Source organism: Chondrus crispus, genomic scaffold, assembly GCF_000350225.1.
Source record: "Chondrus crispus Stackhouse genomic scaffold, scaffold_143, whole genome shotgun sequence".
Lineage (NCBI taxonomy): Eukaryota > Rhodophyta > Florideophyceae > Gigartinales > Gigartinaceae > Chondrus > Chondrus crispus.
Genome location: NW_005179008.1, coordinates 79978 through 96850, shown reverse-complemented (window position 1 = coordinate 96850; position 16873 = coordinate 79978). Strand labels below are relative to the sequence as shown.

At 54.8% G+C, this 16873-nt stretch overlaps 2 protein-coding genes; one reads left to right on the top strand and one right to left on the bottom strand.

Annotated features, from left to right (window-relative positions):
• The first annotated feature begins 4775 nt into the window (after positions 1-4775).
• Positions 4776-6160, top strand: CHC_T00002553001 (hypothetical protein). XM_005713513.1 is given in 2 exon segments: positions 4776-6098; positions 6099-6160. 1 exon segment carries the CDS (start codon positions 4776-4778, stop codon positions 6096-6098), a length of 1323 nt encoding a protein of 440 aa, XP_005713570.1. The 3' UTR covers positions 6099-6160.
• A 1-nt stretch (position 6161) lies between these two features.
• CHC_T00002552001 (hypothetical protein) lies at positions 6162-8744 on the bottom strand. Its single transcript, XM_005713512.1, has one exon. It carries the CDS (start codon positions 8742-8744, stop codon positions 6162-6164), a length of 2583 nt encoding a protein of 860 aa, XP_005713569.1.
• Positions 8745-16873: the final 8129 nt, after the last annotated feature.

The following is a 16873-nucleotide window of genomic DNA, read 5'->3' as shown; positions in this document are numbered from 1 at the left end:
CTGGACCGGGGGCCGCGCTGCCACCATCGGCACCGGTCTCGGCCTCGGCTCCGGAGGGCATCGGTAAGGTGCACCGCTGGTTCCAACTGAACCACACGAAGTCCGGCCGGCCGCTCCAATCCATACCCTCGGTGAAGGCCAACAGCTGCGCCGCGTACGTCGCGTCAAACGCCGTACCCTCGAGGATCTCCGCGATACTGACCGAGCGGATTAAATCGATGAGCCCCGCCGAGAGGCGGAAGAGCAGGCCGCGCTCACCGAAGGGTTCCTCGCGCCGCGCGATCAGCCGCGGGTCGCGACACTTCGTGAAGAACGGCAGTCCCTCGCGAGCGGCGTGTAAGAAGCACAGGAAGGCCAAGACCGCCCATTCGGAAAGCATGATCGCGTGCACCAAGACGCACGTTCGCTCCGTTTCCGCGGATTCCGATCGGCCGAGTGGCAACCAATGCGCCGCCACGTACGCCATGACGCTCGGCGTCGGTACGCACAGGTACTCCGGCGCCTCGAACGTCGACCAGTTCGTCGGGAGCGCGGGGTACAGGCCGCGCCGCGCGGCGCTGGGCACCGAGAAAAACTCGGTGCTGTGCCACATGTGGAAGAAATCGTCCACCCGGCGCCAGCGCAGCCGACTCTCGCGCGCTGCGTCCTCACCCCACCGCGCTCGGTTCGCAACGCTGTACCAGCTGTCGAAAGGCCGCGGAAAGGCCACCAAGCGGACGCCACCAAGCGGACGTCGGGCGCGATGCCCTCGTAGCGGCGATACCGACCGAAGAGGTTCAGCAGCGAGACGTGGTACTTTTCCTCGCCTTCGCAGCGGACATAGGGCAAGTCACTGCCCGCTGCGGCCGGCGTCCGACACGGAGCGTGACGCCATCGCGCCTTCCACGCGCCGGCGCGGTTCTCTTGCGCCACGGCACCGCGCCCGGACGGAGTCTTGATCGCGCGCACCATCGGAATGGCCGCGAACCTCGCCGCGTCCAGCAAGTTCCGCTGAACATATTCCTCGACCGTAATCGGAGGCTTGCGACCCGCGGCGCGTCGGCGTGCGCGCCGGCGGCAGTGGTCCATCGAGGACCCGGGCCACAGCGACCATACGGAGCCGACGCCGCTGCGCAGCCAGGTCGGGGTACTCGGGGCGGTGAATACCCGCCCCAGCGACGTTGTCGCCCCCCGTCCGGCCGGTGCAAGCGCTACGCTACTCGACGGCGCCGGCGCCGCGTACGGCGCCTCGGAAGCGGCCCTTGTGAGCGCCGTGCCCGCAGCGGGCAGCGGCGACATGGGAGGCGGCGGCAGCTCCACGGGGAGCCCCGGGTCCGCCTCGACCGTTCTTGGAGCCGCGCCCGCGAGGGGCAGCGGCGAGGACCGTGTTGCTTGGGCGCCCAGCGGTGGCGAACCAACCGGTACGGGCGAATCAACTGGCGCTTGGGCGGGCCCCGCCCCTCCAGTGGACGGTTGCAGGCCGTCGCGAAGGCGTCGCCGCGGTTGGAAGGTGGGACCGACCGGCGCCGCTGCCGGAGCCCGAGGCGGGCTCAACGGCTGACTGTACGCGCGCACAGCAGAAGTGTCGCGATGACCGTCCATGGGTTGGTTGAAGAGCCGCTGTAGGGAGATGTCGTCGTCGCTGTCGGAGGAGGTTTCTGAGTTCGCAGGGGAGTGTTGGGGAAGAATTGGGGGGTCAGTGTGGATCGCGTGGGGAGAATCGGAAGACGCGCTCTCCGAATCGGATGAACCCGCAGCGTTATATACCGCCAGCTCGCTGACGAGCCAGGGGGCATGATCGTCCGCACGTAGGGGGTTCTGTCCCCGCATCGTGCGCGATAGAAGGAAACGTCCGGAACGGACCCGCGCGGTCGAGTAGAGGGTCGCTACGGGGACGTAGCGAAAGCTAAGGGGAGAGGTCTGTAGTATAATGACCGGCGCGAGCGCGCGGAGGTCATCGGACGGCCGTGTACGGTATACACGTGGGCGGTTGTGCCCACGTGTAGCGAGCGCGCGCGCATGCCGAGCGGTCGTAATCTGGCGTACGTGTACAGTAGTGCACGTGTCGTCCGAGCGGTAGCCTACGCGTGTTACGTGTGCGCGTTAGCACACGTGTCGTCCGTGCGGTAGTCTGTAAGCAACACGCGTGTACAGTAGTGCACACGTGTAGTAGCAGCGTCCGTGCGGTAGTAGTAATTATGGCGCTACCTTTTTAATTGTGTACAGTACCCGGCACGCACTAGGCAGCAGGTACTGTACTACTGTACTGGGACAGGTGTACACCTGCCTCGGACGTCCGAGGCGTCCCTCTGCGGGATTAAGACCTGGCACCCGTCCCCACCAGTAAACGGGGGCAAGCTCGCCCCCGTCCCTTTTGCGCCTATATACGTCCGTTTCGGTTGTCTATCGCGCGCGCTGGCTTCTAACCCGTTACCGGTCGCTCCCGTTCACGCACCACGGGGACTGCGCGTAACCGACCAGTGAGCCACTCCCTTTTCGCGAGCTCGTCCGATCGGTTCAATTAGCGCGTCGCGTCCACGCCGCGTGCTCCCTCGCTAAAGCCTCCGCCTCTCACCCAACCCAGGGCGGAGAGGAGTTATCCCACAGTGGGGACGGGTGCCAGGTCTTAACTCCTCAGAGGGACGCCTCGGGCACCTGTCCCATTACAGTATACTGTACTGGGACAGGTACTAGGCGGCAGGTACTGTACAATAGTACAATACCTGCCGCCTAGTGCGTGCCGGGTACTGTACACAATTGAAAAGCTAGCTCCATAATTACTACTACCGCACGGACTCTGCTACTACACGTGTGCTCTACTGTACACGCGTGTTGCTTACAGACTACCACACGGACGACACGTGTGCTAACGCACACACGTAATACGCGTAGACTACCACACAGACGACACGTGTGCTACTGTACACGTGCGGCGCGCCACGCCACGACCGGTCGGTACACGCGCGCGCTCCCTACACGTGGGCACACCCCCCCACGTGTGCTCCGTGCACGGCCGCCTGGTTAATAACCTCCGCGCGCGCTCGCCAGTCGTTATACTACATGCCGAGGCAAGAAAAAGTCAGCAACTGACGTTTTTGCAGCATGCTTCTCTGCGTTCACCTTTGGGTCCTGGACTGCAATGTCCAAGGAGCGGATGAAGCTGATGGTTTCCGATCGGAAATCAGACAGGGCCTTCTTATACTCATCGGCCGTGGACTCAGACTAGCGGAGCGGAACGTCAACCTTCTTAAGCTTCTCGGATATTTTGAGAACTTCCTCGAGATGCACCTTGGATACCCTTTTCGTGCCGACGACTGCTGACTCCTCTTTTTCCGGGCTTCCGCATGCCAAATTAGTTACATCTTGGCATTGGTCAACGTCCCCTCCTCTATATTTGCGATATTGATGAGGGTAATCGCCAAAACTTCACGTATCTGCGACGAAGAGGAATTGTTGGCGAGGAGCGTGCTTGGCTGCTAAACCGCGAAACTTTGAGACGAAACTGGAGAGCTTCTCGTTCTTGTCTCGGCGACACGAGGTGACCTTCTGATATGATGCCATGAGCCTTGTCATCATGGAAATCGGTGGGTTTACTGCGACAAGCTCGACTATGGACAGTGCTGCTTGCACAGGTTCATCCCTCTGAAGATAGTCGACCTGTCCGTTGGACTGCGCTTCATCGCCAATCGCTTTCTGAGGTACAAGAAGGCCGCGCTCATAAAACGTGTGTCCGAGCAGCTTAATCATAATCTAAAAAGTGCGATCCGTGCCTTGATCGTCGGCGACTTTGAGTGAGTCGACCCACTGTCCCACCGTCTTGCGCCGGGCTTCCAGATCGCCATCGGCGGCGAAGAGAGGCGGGTCGAAGAATCCTGATAGTTTACTCATCTTTCCCCCTTGGCCCATACTTGTGGGAGAACGGGAACGATGAGGTTAGTAGTATCCGCGCTCGTCGCGCGCAGCGGCGGGGGAAAGAAGTCGCGAGAGTGAGGGGGACGGGGATACTTCGGACGGAGAGTCTCGCGACTTTTCGCAGGCGCTGTAAGGGGGTAGCAAGTTACCCCCGAGGGTCGGTCGGGATACCGCCCTCGGACTTTTATGTCGCCGGATTTCCCGCCGGGGCGTCGCGCGGATAATTTCCCTTTTTTCCAGATTTGGGGCTAAACAAATAAACTTCAATTTCTAGCTTCCCACAGGTACAGTATGTACAGTACAGTGCCTTTCGTCCCGGATCAATCCGAAAAACACAAAACGAAAATTCTTGGGTGCAATCGTGGGGTCCTGTTACAAATTGTAACTTACAATCGCGCTCATCGCAATGCCACTCCTTAAGAACGAACTGCGTGTCACGATTCCCTGTCGCAAGTCCGCAACCCAGACACACCCAACCCCTATTGCAATAGCCCTACTGCATCACAATAACTCCTCGATCGTGAACTGGCGACCATGATGAAGGTTATATCTGAAGTTATTCGGAAAGTCGAGTCGTGCAATCGTTCGCTTACGGTTAACAAGTATCAATGAAACGATTCGGCACGCATCGTCTGGTCAGACCTCAGTGAAGAAATTTACGGGTCTTTCAAACTGGACGGTATATGGCGTTGTCCGCTAATTCTACAGCTCGAAAACGATAAGCAGAAGCGTATCAGAATCAAGTCAGCAAGCAATATCTGAAGAGCTCGGTCTCGTACGCCAGTACTATTTCAACGCTCCCGACGAATAGCAATCCTTCAGGCACACGTAGCGGGGCTGCAAGGACTGCGGACCGAGCAGGAGACACACCCCAACAAGGGAAGATGGGACCCCTACCGCCCTCTCGTACATCCAAAAGGCGTTCCGGTTCCACTGACAGAACAAGAGCCCAGAATCTGAAAAAAGGACCACTCAAACCAGCAATTGCGTTGAAATCTCATCGGCGGGGTGGCTTAGGAACGAGGGCAACATTGGTCCGCGAGCAGTCGAAAAAGCTGTTAACAGCAAAGCAGACTGAGAAATTAGACGAGGAGGACAATCAAGCGCTACTTGCGCGAAACAATTCAACAGAGAATGACCAACGGGGAGAAGTAGATGGCACTGCGGCGGCTGAACCACGGCCGTCTGCACAACTGCCATGGTGGCGCTCAGTGGGTTCTAGGTTATCACGCCCGATGCGGCGTAGCAAAGACACCGACGTTCTTCGTGGCTACATCCTCACGTTAATACGGTCCTGCCTCCGGCCATCGTGGAATGCGGAGAAGCTCCGCGAAAGTTATGAATTAAATCCTTCTTCGATTCGAGGCAGTGCCTTCCTGGCTGTCAGCTCAAGCCTTTTAATTATGCACAGAGCTAGACACATGGGACAGTGCCGTACGATGTGGCACACACAACTGCTGCAAGAGCTACTTCAACGGCGTGAGCTAGAGTGGACCGCCATTGAAACGGATCCTTGCTTTCAGCACTTTCTTGGTTGCGAGGCATGCCTAGCACATCGTCCGGCGACGAGATGCCTAAGGTTGAAGGGTGTGAAATATGATTCGAGTGATTTCTGGCCCATGAGCTGCAGGCTTGATATCCTTGCATCCACTGAAGCCGATGGGGCATTGACTTTGGCGGTAGAGCTCGCGCCGGGCTCTAGGCCAGGCCAACCCACGATTGGTGATGAAGGAGAAGTCGAGTTCTGGGTCGACGAGCAGTGTCTGCGGAAATGCCTTGTATTTCATGAACTTGTCCACTCGACCTCCATTCTAACTGAAGAGGTTATGTGTCTGGTAGAAGATGAGCTACAGGACGGAGTTGTATCTGTTCGCAAGGCGCAGCAATTGCCTGAGGAAGGGACCAGTTTGGTAGATCTCGTGCAATGCCATTTAGTCGATGTACTTTGTCGAAACAAGCATTTCCTGGAAAAGCAAATACAGCACTTTGCAGATATGACACATATCGGAGAAGCGTATTTTTCTGCTGTAGATGAGGGCATTCCGGGATCCCATCAAGAGCCTAAGGATGCAGAAACGAACAGTAGCGCAAGAGTCTACGACGCGCCATTATCTCTTCGTCATGAACAGTACGCTGGGCGCATGAAAACTCTTGAATCATTAACAGAAATCAAAAAACCCTCGACTAGTTTCCCACCCAGGTCTTAACGAGTGTACAGGTTGGTCTACGGAATGATATCGCAGGTTTGTAAACTAAATTCACGATTTCCTTTACCGCCGGCCGGAAGATCTGACAACATTGCCTGTTGGCTTTCTCTTCACAGCGTTCAATCTTTGAAGACTAGACCCGTGATTCCCTTTTCGATTTCCCGCCGATCGCGAACGAGGATTCGCTCCCAACATGTTCATACCCAACGGAATATACGCATACGGATCCGGCCTACCTGCTCTCTTGACATCTCCAGATGCTTTCTTCGACTTGTACTCATCTCCATATGAACCCTTCTGCCTCTTGCTATTCTTGCTTTCGTTTTCAGGTTGGCGTCGTTTCCTCTTCGAAAATGATTGCTTCCGCTTCTCGTTGGCCTCGTCGTCAGAATCAGGCTCACCATCTTCATTCGCACTGCCGACTCCCACCTCTCCACTTTCGTCATCGCTCTCGACAAAAATTGGCCTGCCATCTCTGGTGTATTCAGTGGCATCCTCAGTCTTCGAGAAGCGTCTGTTCCTCTGCTCCGATCGTGCCTGTTGAGCAGTTTCCATGTAGCCACCACCTGTGAGGACAGCACTAGCATCCTTTTCGTCGAGTAAATTCAAAACTTTATCCTTACTTTCTTTTGTACGCAGGGTCTTGCGGCGATCCCCGCCTGCTCGGCTTCTCTGTGATGACCTCAAGTCATCCCCGTCAATTAATTCCCGTTCAATATCGGAGTCGGAATCCTCGATGCCGAAACTGTCGTGTTCAATCTCTGTGCTTCCTTCCTGAGCCTTCACTTCCTTCAAATTTCTGAATTCGCCAATCTGTCGCTTTCTATCTTTGGCAGCATGTTTCTTAATTACATCACGGCTATATTTTTTGCGGACTGCCGAAAGCAGCTTCAGATGGTCTTGCGGAAAGTTTTCTTCTAGAGCATCTCTTCCGCACTTTCGCAGCAGCCGTTCCAAGATCACACGCACCCTAAGTCTTGTTTCTTGCTTCTTAGAACGGGCCGCAACGTGAACAAGTCCTGGTAAGATGGCTGGCAACACACGAACTAGTCGATCTGCAGGCGTTGACAGGGTTTTAGTGGCGATTTTCACAACGCCCAGGGCTGCCTTCTGAACTTCAAACGAAGTATGGCGAAGCAAGATGGCTATCGGACCTGGAAGTACCCTCTCACTCTGGACTGCCTCGTCCTGGTCCACGGCTCCCCCTGACATGTCAACGTTTGCACCATTATTAACTGCTGACCCAAAGAGAGAATCAACATGATTGGCAAGCTTATCATCCGCAGATGCCTCCCCTCGAAACTCGTAAATCATGCGCCCCAAACTTGTAAGAGTTGCGGAAAGCATAGATACAGTCCTTCCTCCTAAGCCCGCGGAAACCGCCACCAGAAATTCGCGCAGACCAGTCATATCATTTCCAGTTCCAGCGCTATTCCACCCACGAGCCAGCGTAATGAGAGTCTCAAACGCGGAGGAGCGCGTCTTTTCGGATGTGTCCCTTGTAGCGAGCACAATCTCAGACAAAAACAGCTCAGTTAGAGTGGCCAGATATTCCTTCTTCTCGTCTCCAATTAAACGCACATGTTGATTAATGTATGCTACTAATAAGTGTTGCCGCACTGCTTTCGCTCCCGGTGCTACTCTTGAGCCTGCTTCTGCTACTCTCTTGGCGACTGAGAGTAACTCTTCCGATTCGGAAGACCCCGAGCCCGCACCAACCAACAATGCCATTGCCCGATAGGCTTTCTTTTGCATAGATGATTGCTTTGCATCAAGGAGGAACGGAGACATGGCCTTCTCAAGATAGTTCAACTCGGCGGCATCGTGCGGAACCTTACCACTTTCGATCACTGCTATCGCAATATCAGCCATGGCATAATGTCGTTGAATTCCATGGTCTTCATCATCTACCATTGCATCCGGGCTCTTGGGAGACGAACCAAGTTGAAGCTCCAACAAACGTCGGATACTCTTTCTGAGAAGCCCAGAGACAAGCCCCGAGTTCTTCGTGGCTTGGCAAGATGTCGTCACCGCTTCAAGGAGATTTCTTCGTCTGTCCTGGGAGGTAGTTTCGGCTGCACCGAGAATCGCCGGAAAGAGCTTCTTCAGACGACTTCCGAAAGACTCCCTCTTCTCTGTGGTCATGGGATCCTCACTGCTCAGTCCCTGAAGAGACAACGCAAGTTGCCGCAACGCTGCAACTGCAACTTGTTGTATGGACATCTCGTCCTTTGTGGACAAACAAAGATGAATTGACTTGAAAGCAGAGGTCATCACTCCGTCATGACCAAGATCCGTCGGCTTGTTGCAGAATCCTGGGAGCAGCGCCCACAACTGAGATACGTAAATGCTCAGGTTTTTCATTTCTATTACTCTGCCTTCCTTGCCTCTGGCAACGATTTTCTCCTTCAATTGGTCAATCACTGGAATGAAGGAATTTGAGAAGAGACTTAAAGGCGCACCGCAGATATTGTCTCGCAAAATTGGTAAGACCCAGGCGTTAGTAATATGCAACTTCTCGTCGTACTGAATCGCGCAGGTATTCAGAACCTGTTCAACACCACCGCCGCGAACAATAGCAGACAAGACTCCATTTGCAACGTCTTGTGACTTCCTGTCGTTGGAGTCCAGAGCCTTCTCGCGCATCAGGACCAAGACCCCTGTCAATCGTGTAACCTCTTTGTGCATGCTTGCGGCTCTTGCCGCCATATCCTTCTCCAGGTATGCCTTCAAAATCGGAATCACGTCCGACCAACGCAAGCGATATGCAGATCCGACGAAATTGTGCAGCAGTTTCAGCACTTCTGGACGACTCTTGAACCAACGCTGGTTTAGCAAGTTCCGCAGGTTTGAAGCTGCGTTCTTAGTTATATCGTTCTGCCCGCCAACAGGACTGATACAATCACAAATAATCCTGATGGGTGTAATAACCAACTCCTTTGGCGGCGAAGCGAATGGAAAGTATGAAGCATAAGCTATCGCCGCATCAGCGACACATGAATTGTAGCTTACACGAATATCCTGTGCGCAGTCCCTCTGTGGTGAGTGATCCAGTAATGCCTTGAGAAGTTTACCAACATCCGCCTGCAGCAACACAGTGCTTCCGATAGACCCATCGGACGAGTCGTTTTCCTGCTTGTGACTAAACATCGCGCTGAGAGCCATGTAAGCAAAGGGAGTAACGTTCGCCAACTCTTTCGCTGCAATAAGCATGAGTTCTTTCGTTACTTTGGCCGCGTCCGGTGGCAGCAGAAACATTCCAAACCTCTCAACAGTAGTGAGGAGATAAATGAGTGCTGCTGGACTCGTGGGGCGCTCAATGACGGTATCTCCATTAATCGCCTCATTCAACGCGCTAGTTTGCAACCTGAGCTCCATCGCAAAGTGCGCAGCGGCGGTGCCGGATGTCTTTTTTGTGATGATACTCGCCCGCGGGGACATGAGCAAAGCAGAAAGCGAATCGCGGGCCTTCCTTCTCGCACGGGAGTCCGCATCTGCCGTCTGCCGCAACAAGTACAAGTAAGACCTCTGGACAAGCGGCTTTGACCACGAAACAGAATCCAACACCGCAAGCACAGCTGCGAAAACAGGGCTGAGATGACGACAGACGCCACTATTCCCAAACACATGGTCATACGCGTTCATGAGCGCTTCTAGCACGACCTCGCACTTGCCGTTGAGCACCGCCTGGCTTGTTCCACGCACCGCCATGCCGATGAGCGAAACAATGCTTGCGACAAGTTCGACGTCACTACGATCATCATCCATAGCCACCGTCTCCCCTGTCCCCGATGACGCCAAAGCCTCAGCCGCGGGCATATCTTTCACGGCATCTTCCGCTTCTCGCGCGCGACGTCTCATCTTCTTCCTCTCCTTCTTTGACAACGGCTTCTCTAATCCCGCCTCCTCTGGCGGCTTGACTAACCTTGTCGTCGCAACGAGTCGCTGTAGCGAGACCACTAGTGCGGCGAGATACACTGCGGCGACGGCCTCACCAGTTGGGCCAGCGGCTTCTGAGGGTAGAGTGGAGGCCACGGCTTCGAGCGTGGCACGCTGGCGTCTGTCAAAAGGCTGAGAAGACTGCCGACGGCGCCAGACTTCGGCGAAACAGGGTGGGAGAGAGGCTGGCATGGGCATGGAGGGGGGTTTCGCAGCTCGTCGGGGTGGGCGGCGAGCGGACGGGAGCGCTTCGCGCATAGTGCGCACGTCCATGGTGGTGTGGTTGTTCGGAGCGACCATGGCGGAGGCGGAGGTGTGCCGAGTAACCAACTTGGAGAAATTGGGGTTGCCAAGGACGAGGACAGGGAAAGAAGGGGATGATCTACGCCACCGCCGTCGGCCTCTGCAGAGAGGGTGGTATGACAATGCTGATTGGGAGCAGGACGCGTGTTGGACGGTTTATGGATAGGAATTTGACGTGTTCGACAGTGGTTGGCTGCCGCCCTTGATCCAAAAACTGAGCCTCAAGATTCGAACGGCATTCATTCCACCCGTCGATCATCGCTCGCAACGAAAGCGGAATCGCCCCGCTTTCTGAGGGCCATTCCATTCATCGTGATTGGCAATCACGCAATCACGCAATCACGTCAATAAATGGTGCTCCCTTGTGGTTGGTTATTTATATTACGTTTCCTAAAAAATGGTCATGCTCATTAAAGAAATAAGCAATCGACCTTAAAATTAATCTTGTGCTCCAACTTCACATGCACATGCAAAGCCGTGGAAATATGCTTACAGCTACAAGTAGCACACGTTGGAGAAAGGAACGATGCAGAACGACGTTAAATTAATGTCGTGATCGCGTGATTGCGTGATTGCATGATTGCCAATCACGATGAATGGAATGGCCCTGAGGGCCATTTCCGAACGCCCCAGTACGGTGTCGTCGCGCCTACCTCTGTGTGACGTGTCCCCCGGCCAAGTGTAAGTAAATTGTGAAGTTAATGAAATAGTTGTAGTTACTTGTTAAAATAGTTATCCGGAGAGTATAAAAGCCGTGGCTGTGCTGTCTCCGAAGAGAAGAGGAAACCAGTTCATCCAAAAACAGCCACACCCCCTTTTAGACCAAATGAAAGGGACGACATGGTACTCTTGTGGAGGGCCGACGCCAGCAGTTAGACAGGTCCGACCTTACCGATGTTCGATAATAAGACTGAGGTCGACGTTTCAAAGTTCTTCTCTGTATATGAAAGCATCGTGATGGACGTAAAATCGGACCAGGGAAAAGAATAAGCTATGCTACCGGCAAGGAGAAGCATTTGATTACAACTATGAAACCTACAGACAAAACAGTGGACTGAACGAGGCGTCCAGTGACTCATGTAGCACAATTGCGTGGCACGACCACCCAGGGAAGATGTTAGCCCAACCGGGGGACGGTACTACTGTAGCTAACGGGCGTACACGCGTCTACTTCGGAGTACAGTAGTATCCCACGGATCTCACAAGGGACATCCGGCAGAAGCAGTCGTGGCCACCAGCACACGTGTTTAATCCGTACGGTTGGTTAGTTATTAATTCATAGTAAATGGCACAAATTAAGTACTTTTGTACAGTAGCTGGCATACAGTAATTAACAGTCACTGTAGCGGGACAAGTGTCCTGGCGTCCACTTAGGGGTTAAGACCGGGCACCAAGCCCGCCCAGGAAAAGAGGCCGACTCACCTCCCTTCTATTTACGGTTATGCGCTACATTCGTTCCGGATTTCCCTTTTGGCTTCCGGTTTTAACCCGTGACCGGCCGTCCGGTTTTAGCACCGACGACCGGCGGAGCATAACCCGCCACGTTTTTCCTCCTTCTTTACGAGTCCTTCCGTACGGTAATTAACTCCCGCGGTTATCTAACCAGCGAGCTCTCCCTTACCTTAAATCCCCCACTCTGTGTGGTCGGCGTGAGGGTATAGTTATATTACAACTATTAGGCCGTCTGGAAGGCCTAGTTCGACCTTTTAGAGTATTCCCCGAATTGAAAGAAAATATCCGGCTTGCAGTCACAACTGGGTTGACGGAAACGATTTTCTCACATCGTTAATCGTAATGGATCGCTGCTTCGACTTGTAGCGCTCAACACCAAATCCAAGTTCGGATTGCTTCGAAACGCGATCATGGAGCACACAGGCGTGTGTATTATAACGACCGACGCGCGCGGAGGTTATGAACCTCGCGGCCGTCACTGTGTACACGTGGGCGGGCGTTCCCACGTGTAGAGAGCGCGCGCGTGTACCCATCGGTCGTGGTATGGCGTACGTGTACATTAGCATACGTGTCGTCCGTGCGGTAGTCAACGGGTATTACGCGTGTACAGTAGCACACGTGTGGTCCGTGCGTTAGTTTGTAGCTATTACGCGTGTACGGCATCGCACACGTGTAGTGGCAGCATCCACGCGGTAGTTAGTAGCCAACCACTAGGCGGCAGGTACTGTACTGGGACAGGTGTCTAAGGCGTCCCTCGGGAGGGTTAAGACCTGACACCCGTCCCCACCAGTAAACTGGGTGTAGCATAACCCCCCCTGGGGGACTTACTTTAGAATTAGATCACGATTGAGTTAGTTACTGTAGAGCCGGACGCTCTACAGTACCACCGCGCGTGTCCACGTGTGCCCCACGGCACACGTACACACGTGTACCAGGCGCGTACGAAGCGCGCGCATACACGGGTCCACGTGTACTGTCAGCACCGATGTTAACACCGTACAGTGCAGGCCGACCTGCACTGCAGTAGACCACTACACTACCTCCGTACTGTAGTGTTATTATAGAGGTTTGTATATTAAACATGAGCGGACCGACGGCGGAGGGGAGAGGACAAGCACGGGCTTGTCCAGAACCTACCACCTAAGTTCCGCCGGCTTATTCTGGACTACGCGAGCGACGTTCGCGTCTGCCTAGTACGGAGCCCCGCGGGTAGTGGTCGCGCGTGACGAGCAGGATCAGCCTCCGCCCGTCGGTACTGGATCGTTACCCAGTACCGCGCCGGGGCGTCGAGGCGTCGATCCGCCCATACGCACGCGCGACCACCTCCGATGCCGCTCTACCCCGCTACCCGGGCTCGTCCGGTTCCGATAGCTGGTGGTGCTTCGTTTCCCCGTCTTCCGCCGATCCGGGGTCTCCGTCGAGCTGTGAGCAAACACCCTTCTCGGTGAGGGTGTTTATGCTACACTGGGGCAAGCTCGCCCCCGTCTCTTTCGCGCCTAATCTACGACCGCCCGGTACTTTATTCGCGCTCTGGCTTCTAACCGGCTACGGGTCGCCTACGTATACGCATCACGGAGCGACTGCGCGTAACTGGCCAATGAGACACTCCCTTTTCGCGAGTTCGTCCGTATCGGTTTAATTAGCGCGCCGCGCGTCCGCGTCCCGTGCTCCCTCGGCGAAGCCTCCGGCTCTCACTTAACCCAGGGACGAGAGGAGTTATTCCACAACGTGTCTCAGATCGCCTGACACAGGTCACTTGCTTTGTATGTGGGGGCTCAAGAAAGCCGTTAAAGACTTCGTGAACGTTCGCAAAGACTTTTTGGCTGCACACAATGCTAAGCCGTCTCTGCCTAAACGAATGCTGTAGAGGCCATAAAGCCGGCCGCAACCGTACATGATTGATAAGAAAGTGGAAGTTTTGGCTGAACAACTACCGGAACTGTAGTGGAGTGGAAACACTCGCCAACGAGGGCGTAAATCTCGCTATGAGGGAAAGCGGTATGTCCAGTCACCACCAGAGTGTTCAGGGCCCTCTGTCCGTGGTAGCTCAGAGGTAACGCGAGAATCGCGGGTAGAGTCGCGGTCAGCGCGTGAAGGGGTACTCGGGATCGAGCAACTACAAGGAGTGGGTGTGGCGGTCGCGTCGCGGACCACTATCGACAGCGTCGAAGAAGAACAAAACAAGAAGGGAGAAGAAAGAAGGAAGGAGAAGTGTAGCGTAGAAACGTAGAAAATAGGGAAAAAAGTAAAGGAAAAACAAGAAAAAGGATGACGACGTAGGGTACAGGTACCAGACTTAGCCAACTAGATAGGTACCGTAGAGGATCCCACCAGAGATGGGGTCCGATCACCTGATGCCTCTTTACTGTAGCGCCTTCCGACACCCGACCAATATACGCCGAGCGCCGTCGTCGGCGTTGGCTACTAAATGGGTAATTAATAATTAATTATCGTCATTAGAATTGCCACTTGGCATTAGACGCTAATTAGCGTAGAAACTGTTGGGCACCACGTATGTATACGTGTCTTACACGTCTCGTACACGTATCATATACGTGTCATACGACTGTCATACACGTGTGTCCACGTGTGGTACACGTGTGGCCACGTATGGTACACGTGGGGTACTTTCCCAAATGTGCGCGCACAGTACAAGTGTCAAAGGCGGGGAGCACGGCCCCACGACGGCGGTGGCCAGGCGTACAGTACAGGGTCACTGCACTACATCACCCCCCTTCAAGAGTCGTGCCGATCCGCCTTTGAAACGCGGTCCATTACCCCTCCACCTTTCCCTGCACTCGCAACCCTGCGCGTGCTTCCATTCCTCCGCCTGTCTTGGCGCTCCAATCCAACGACTCTCGCTGCTACGCGCGTATTTGCGCCGAAGGCGGCGTTTCTGACTGATTCCTTCGCGATTTTTTTTGCGCGTGTTTTTCTTTTCGCGATTTTTTTCTCCGTGTGCGTTTCTTCTTCTGCGGTCATTTTTTCTTCCGCGTTCGCCTTACTCTCACAGCATCGCACCGCGGTCCTTCGCGCTATGTCTCAGCTGCAGGGCCTCCAAACCGGGTTCATCCGGGCTTCTGCGCGTCATGGCGTATTCCGCCAGGTTGGCGATTTCTTCAGGCAAGGGTCGTTTGAGCAGGCCCGGCTCCTCACGGAGGCGCCGTGGCACGACCCCGTCATCTATCGCGATGACGCGTCAATTACGCAATATTTGCGAGCGGATTCTCCATCCGAGGGGCCCACAGCGGAGGCTGTCCGGGGGAGCAGGAAGAATGAACGCCAGAAAGGGCGAGAAGGTTCGCTGATGAGAGGCGTGTTATTTCTGACGGTCCTCTCCGGGGAAAAGAGTAATGCTTTTCCCCGGACGTTAGTGGACTCCAACCGGAGGACTCTCGAAAAGAGGTCGTCGAAGATGACGAAAAGGATTTTGAAAATCGCTAAGTGGCGACCTCCTTTCCGGCAGGAGGTCCTGTACTCAATAAGAGTAACGCCAGCGTGGCGAGCGATACCGTACGGTCCGGTATACTTATTGACCGGGCTCCTCCGGCTCGTGAGATTATGGACGACGAAATGGCCGTCGTACGCAAATTTTTGCGTGACGCGATGGCGGACCGGGTTCACCTTGCTATTTTCTTTGTTTGCTCCATGAGGAGTTCGCAACGCCATCTGGCGGTAAGTTCGAAGCCGTAGCTTTCGTACAGTAGCGCCATAGGGTGTGTAGTCATTCTTTTTAAGGTAAAGAGGAACCACCTTTGTCTTGAATCTATCCTTGTCTTGCTCGGATGATCGAGTCTGGGACATTCAATCCCTTTGTTTTGCAATGTAAAATTACATGGCTCCGTCGGAGGTGACTAATTGGTTCTTCAGTGTCGTCCTCCGGCGTGTAGCCGTACCATCTTACTCGGAAGACGAGTTTACCGTCGTCATCATAGCGATGCGCGACGACGTGGTCGACCACGTATTCTTCGCCATCGATGGCGTGTGGAGATTGCGACTGATCTCTGTCCACTTTTCTTTTTGTAGTGTTAGACGCGGCTCCTCGCGGGTTACTTGCGCGTTGTTCCGTCACTGCAGGGACGTTCTGGGCGGCTGCGTCGGGCGCCAATTGGCGGCGTACGTCTCTTTCTCCTTCGTTGGAGGCGGGAGTCGGCTCGTCACGGGGACTGTCAGCGGGTGGTGTAGAGTTTTTCTCCTGTCCGATCGAAGTATCGTTCGCCAACTGGGCGTAGCGACGAGCCCCATGCCTCGAGTGTTCGGGACGGCTTTTGGTCGTCCCATCAGAGCGCCTCGAAGGCGGCGGCTGTCCAATCCGAGCTCTGTTCCAAATTCCGGTTTGGGCTGCGCCATTCATAGGCGATGTGTCTGGAAAGTCCGCCAACCCTGTTGGGGGAACCTGAGACGGGCTCTATAGGAGAGGTGGATACCGTACAGCTCGGGATACCCGGTCTATCGGGACGGTGAACACGATTTTGATCGTGGATATTCGTCGTGGATGACGGTACGGGTTGACTGGGCTGCACTGGTGCAGGTACTACCCGATCGCGTTTAACGCGTTCTTTTTCTTCTCCATCCTGGATAACCACGGTGTCCTGATCCGCAGAAACGACGCGGTATGGTCCATTTGCCACTGGCGCCAGCTTGTGGCGAGCTTCTGTACGGGGATTCGCGTAGTCCCGTCGGACGAACACGTGTGTCCCGGGACGATACTCCTCCCTTGGATGGCGTATGTGCTTATCGTAGTTCGCTCGATAGCGTTCTTGAGACTTCTTTATTTCGGCTTGAGCCGTGCTCATAAGTCCACGAAGCCAGGCTCGCCACTTAGCGTGATACCTGGCATGGCCAACTTCCTCCAGCTGAGGTTCTGCCTGCAACGATAGGGCACACGGTGGTCGCGATAAGACGAATTCGAAGGGGGCGAGCTTGGTTGTACTATGCGTTTGCGTATTGTACGCATACGTAAGCGCATCAGTGAAGAGGTCCCAATCTTTTGGGTGTTCAGCGACATAATGTCGAAACGCTGACAGTATTATCCTATTGAAGCGCTCCACCTGCCCATTTGTTTGGGGGTGGTAGGTCGT

Coding starts and splice junctions, on each gene's coding strand:
- CHC_T00002553001 (XM_005713513.1), top strand. CDS start 4,776: ATGGGACCCCTACCGCCCTCTCGTACATCCAAAAGGCGTTCCGGTTCC.
- CHC_T00002552001 (XM_005713512.1), bottom strand. CDS start 8,744: ATGCGCGAGAAGGCTCTGGACTCCAACGACAGGAAGTCACAAGACGTT.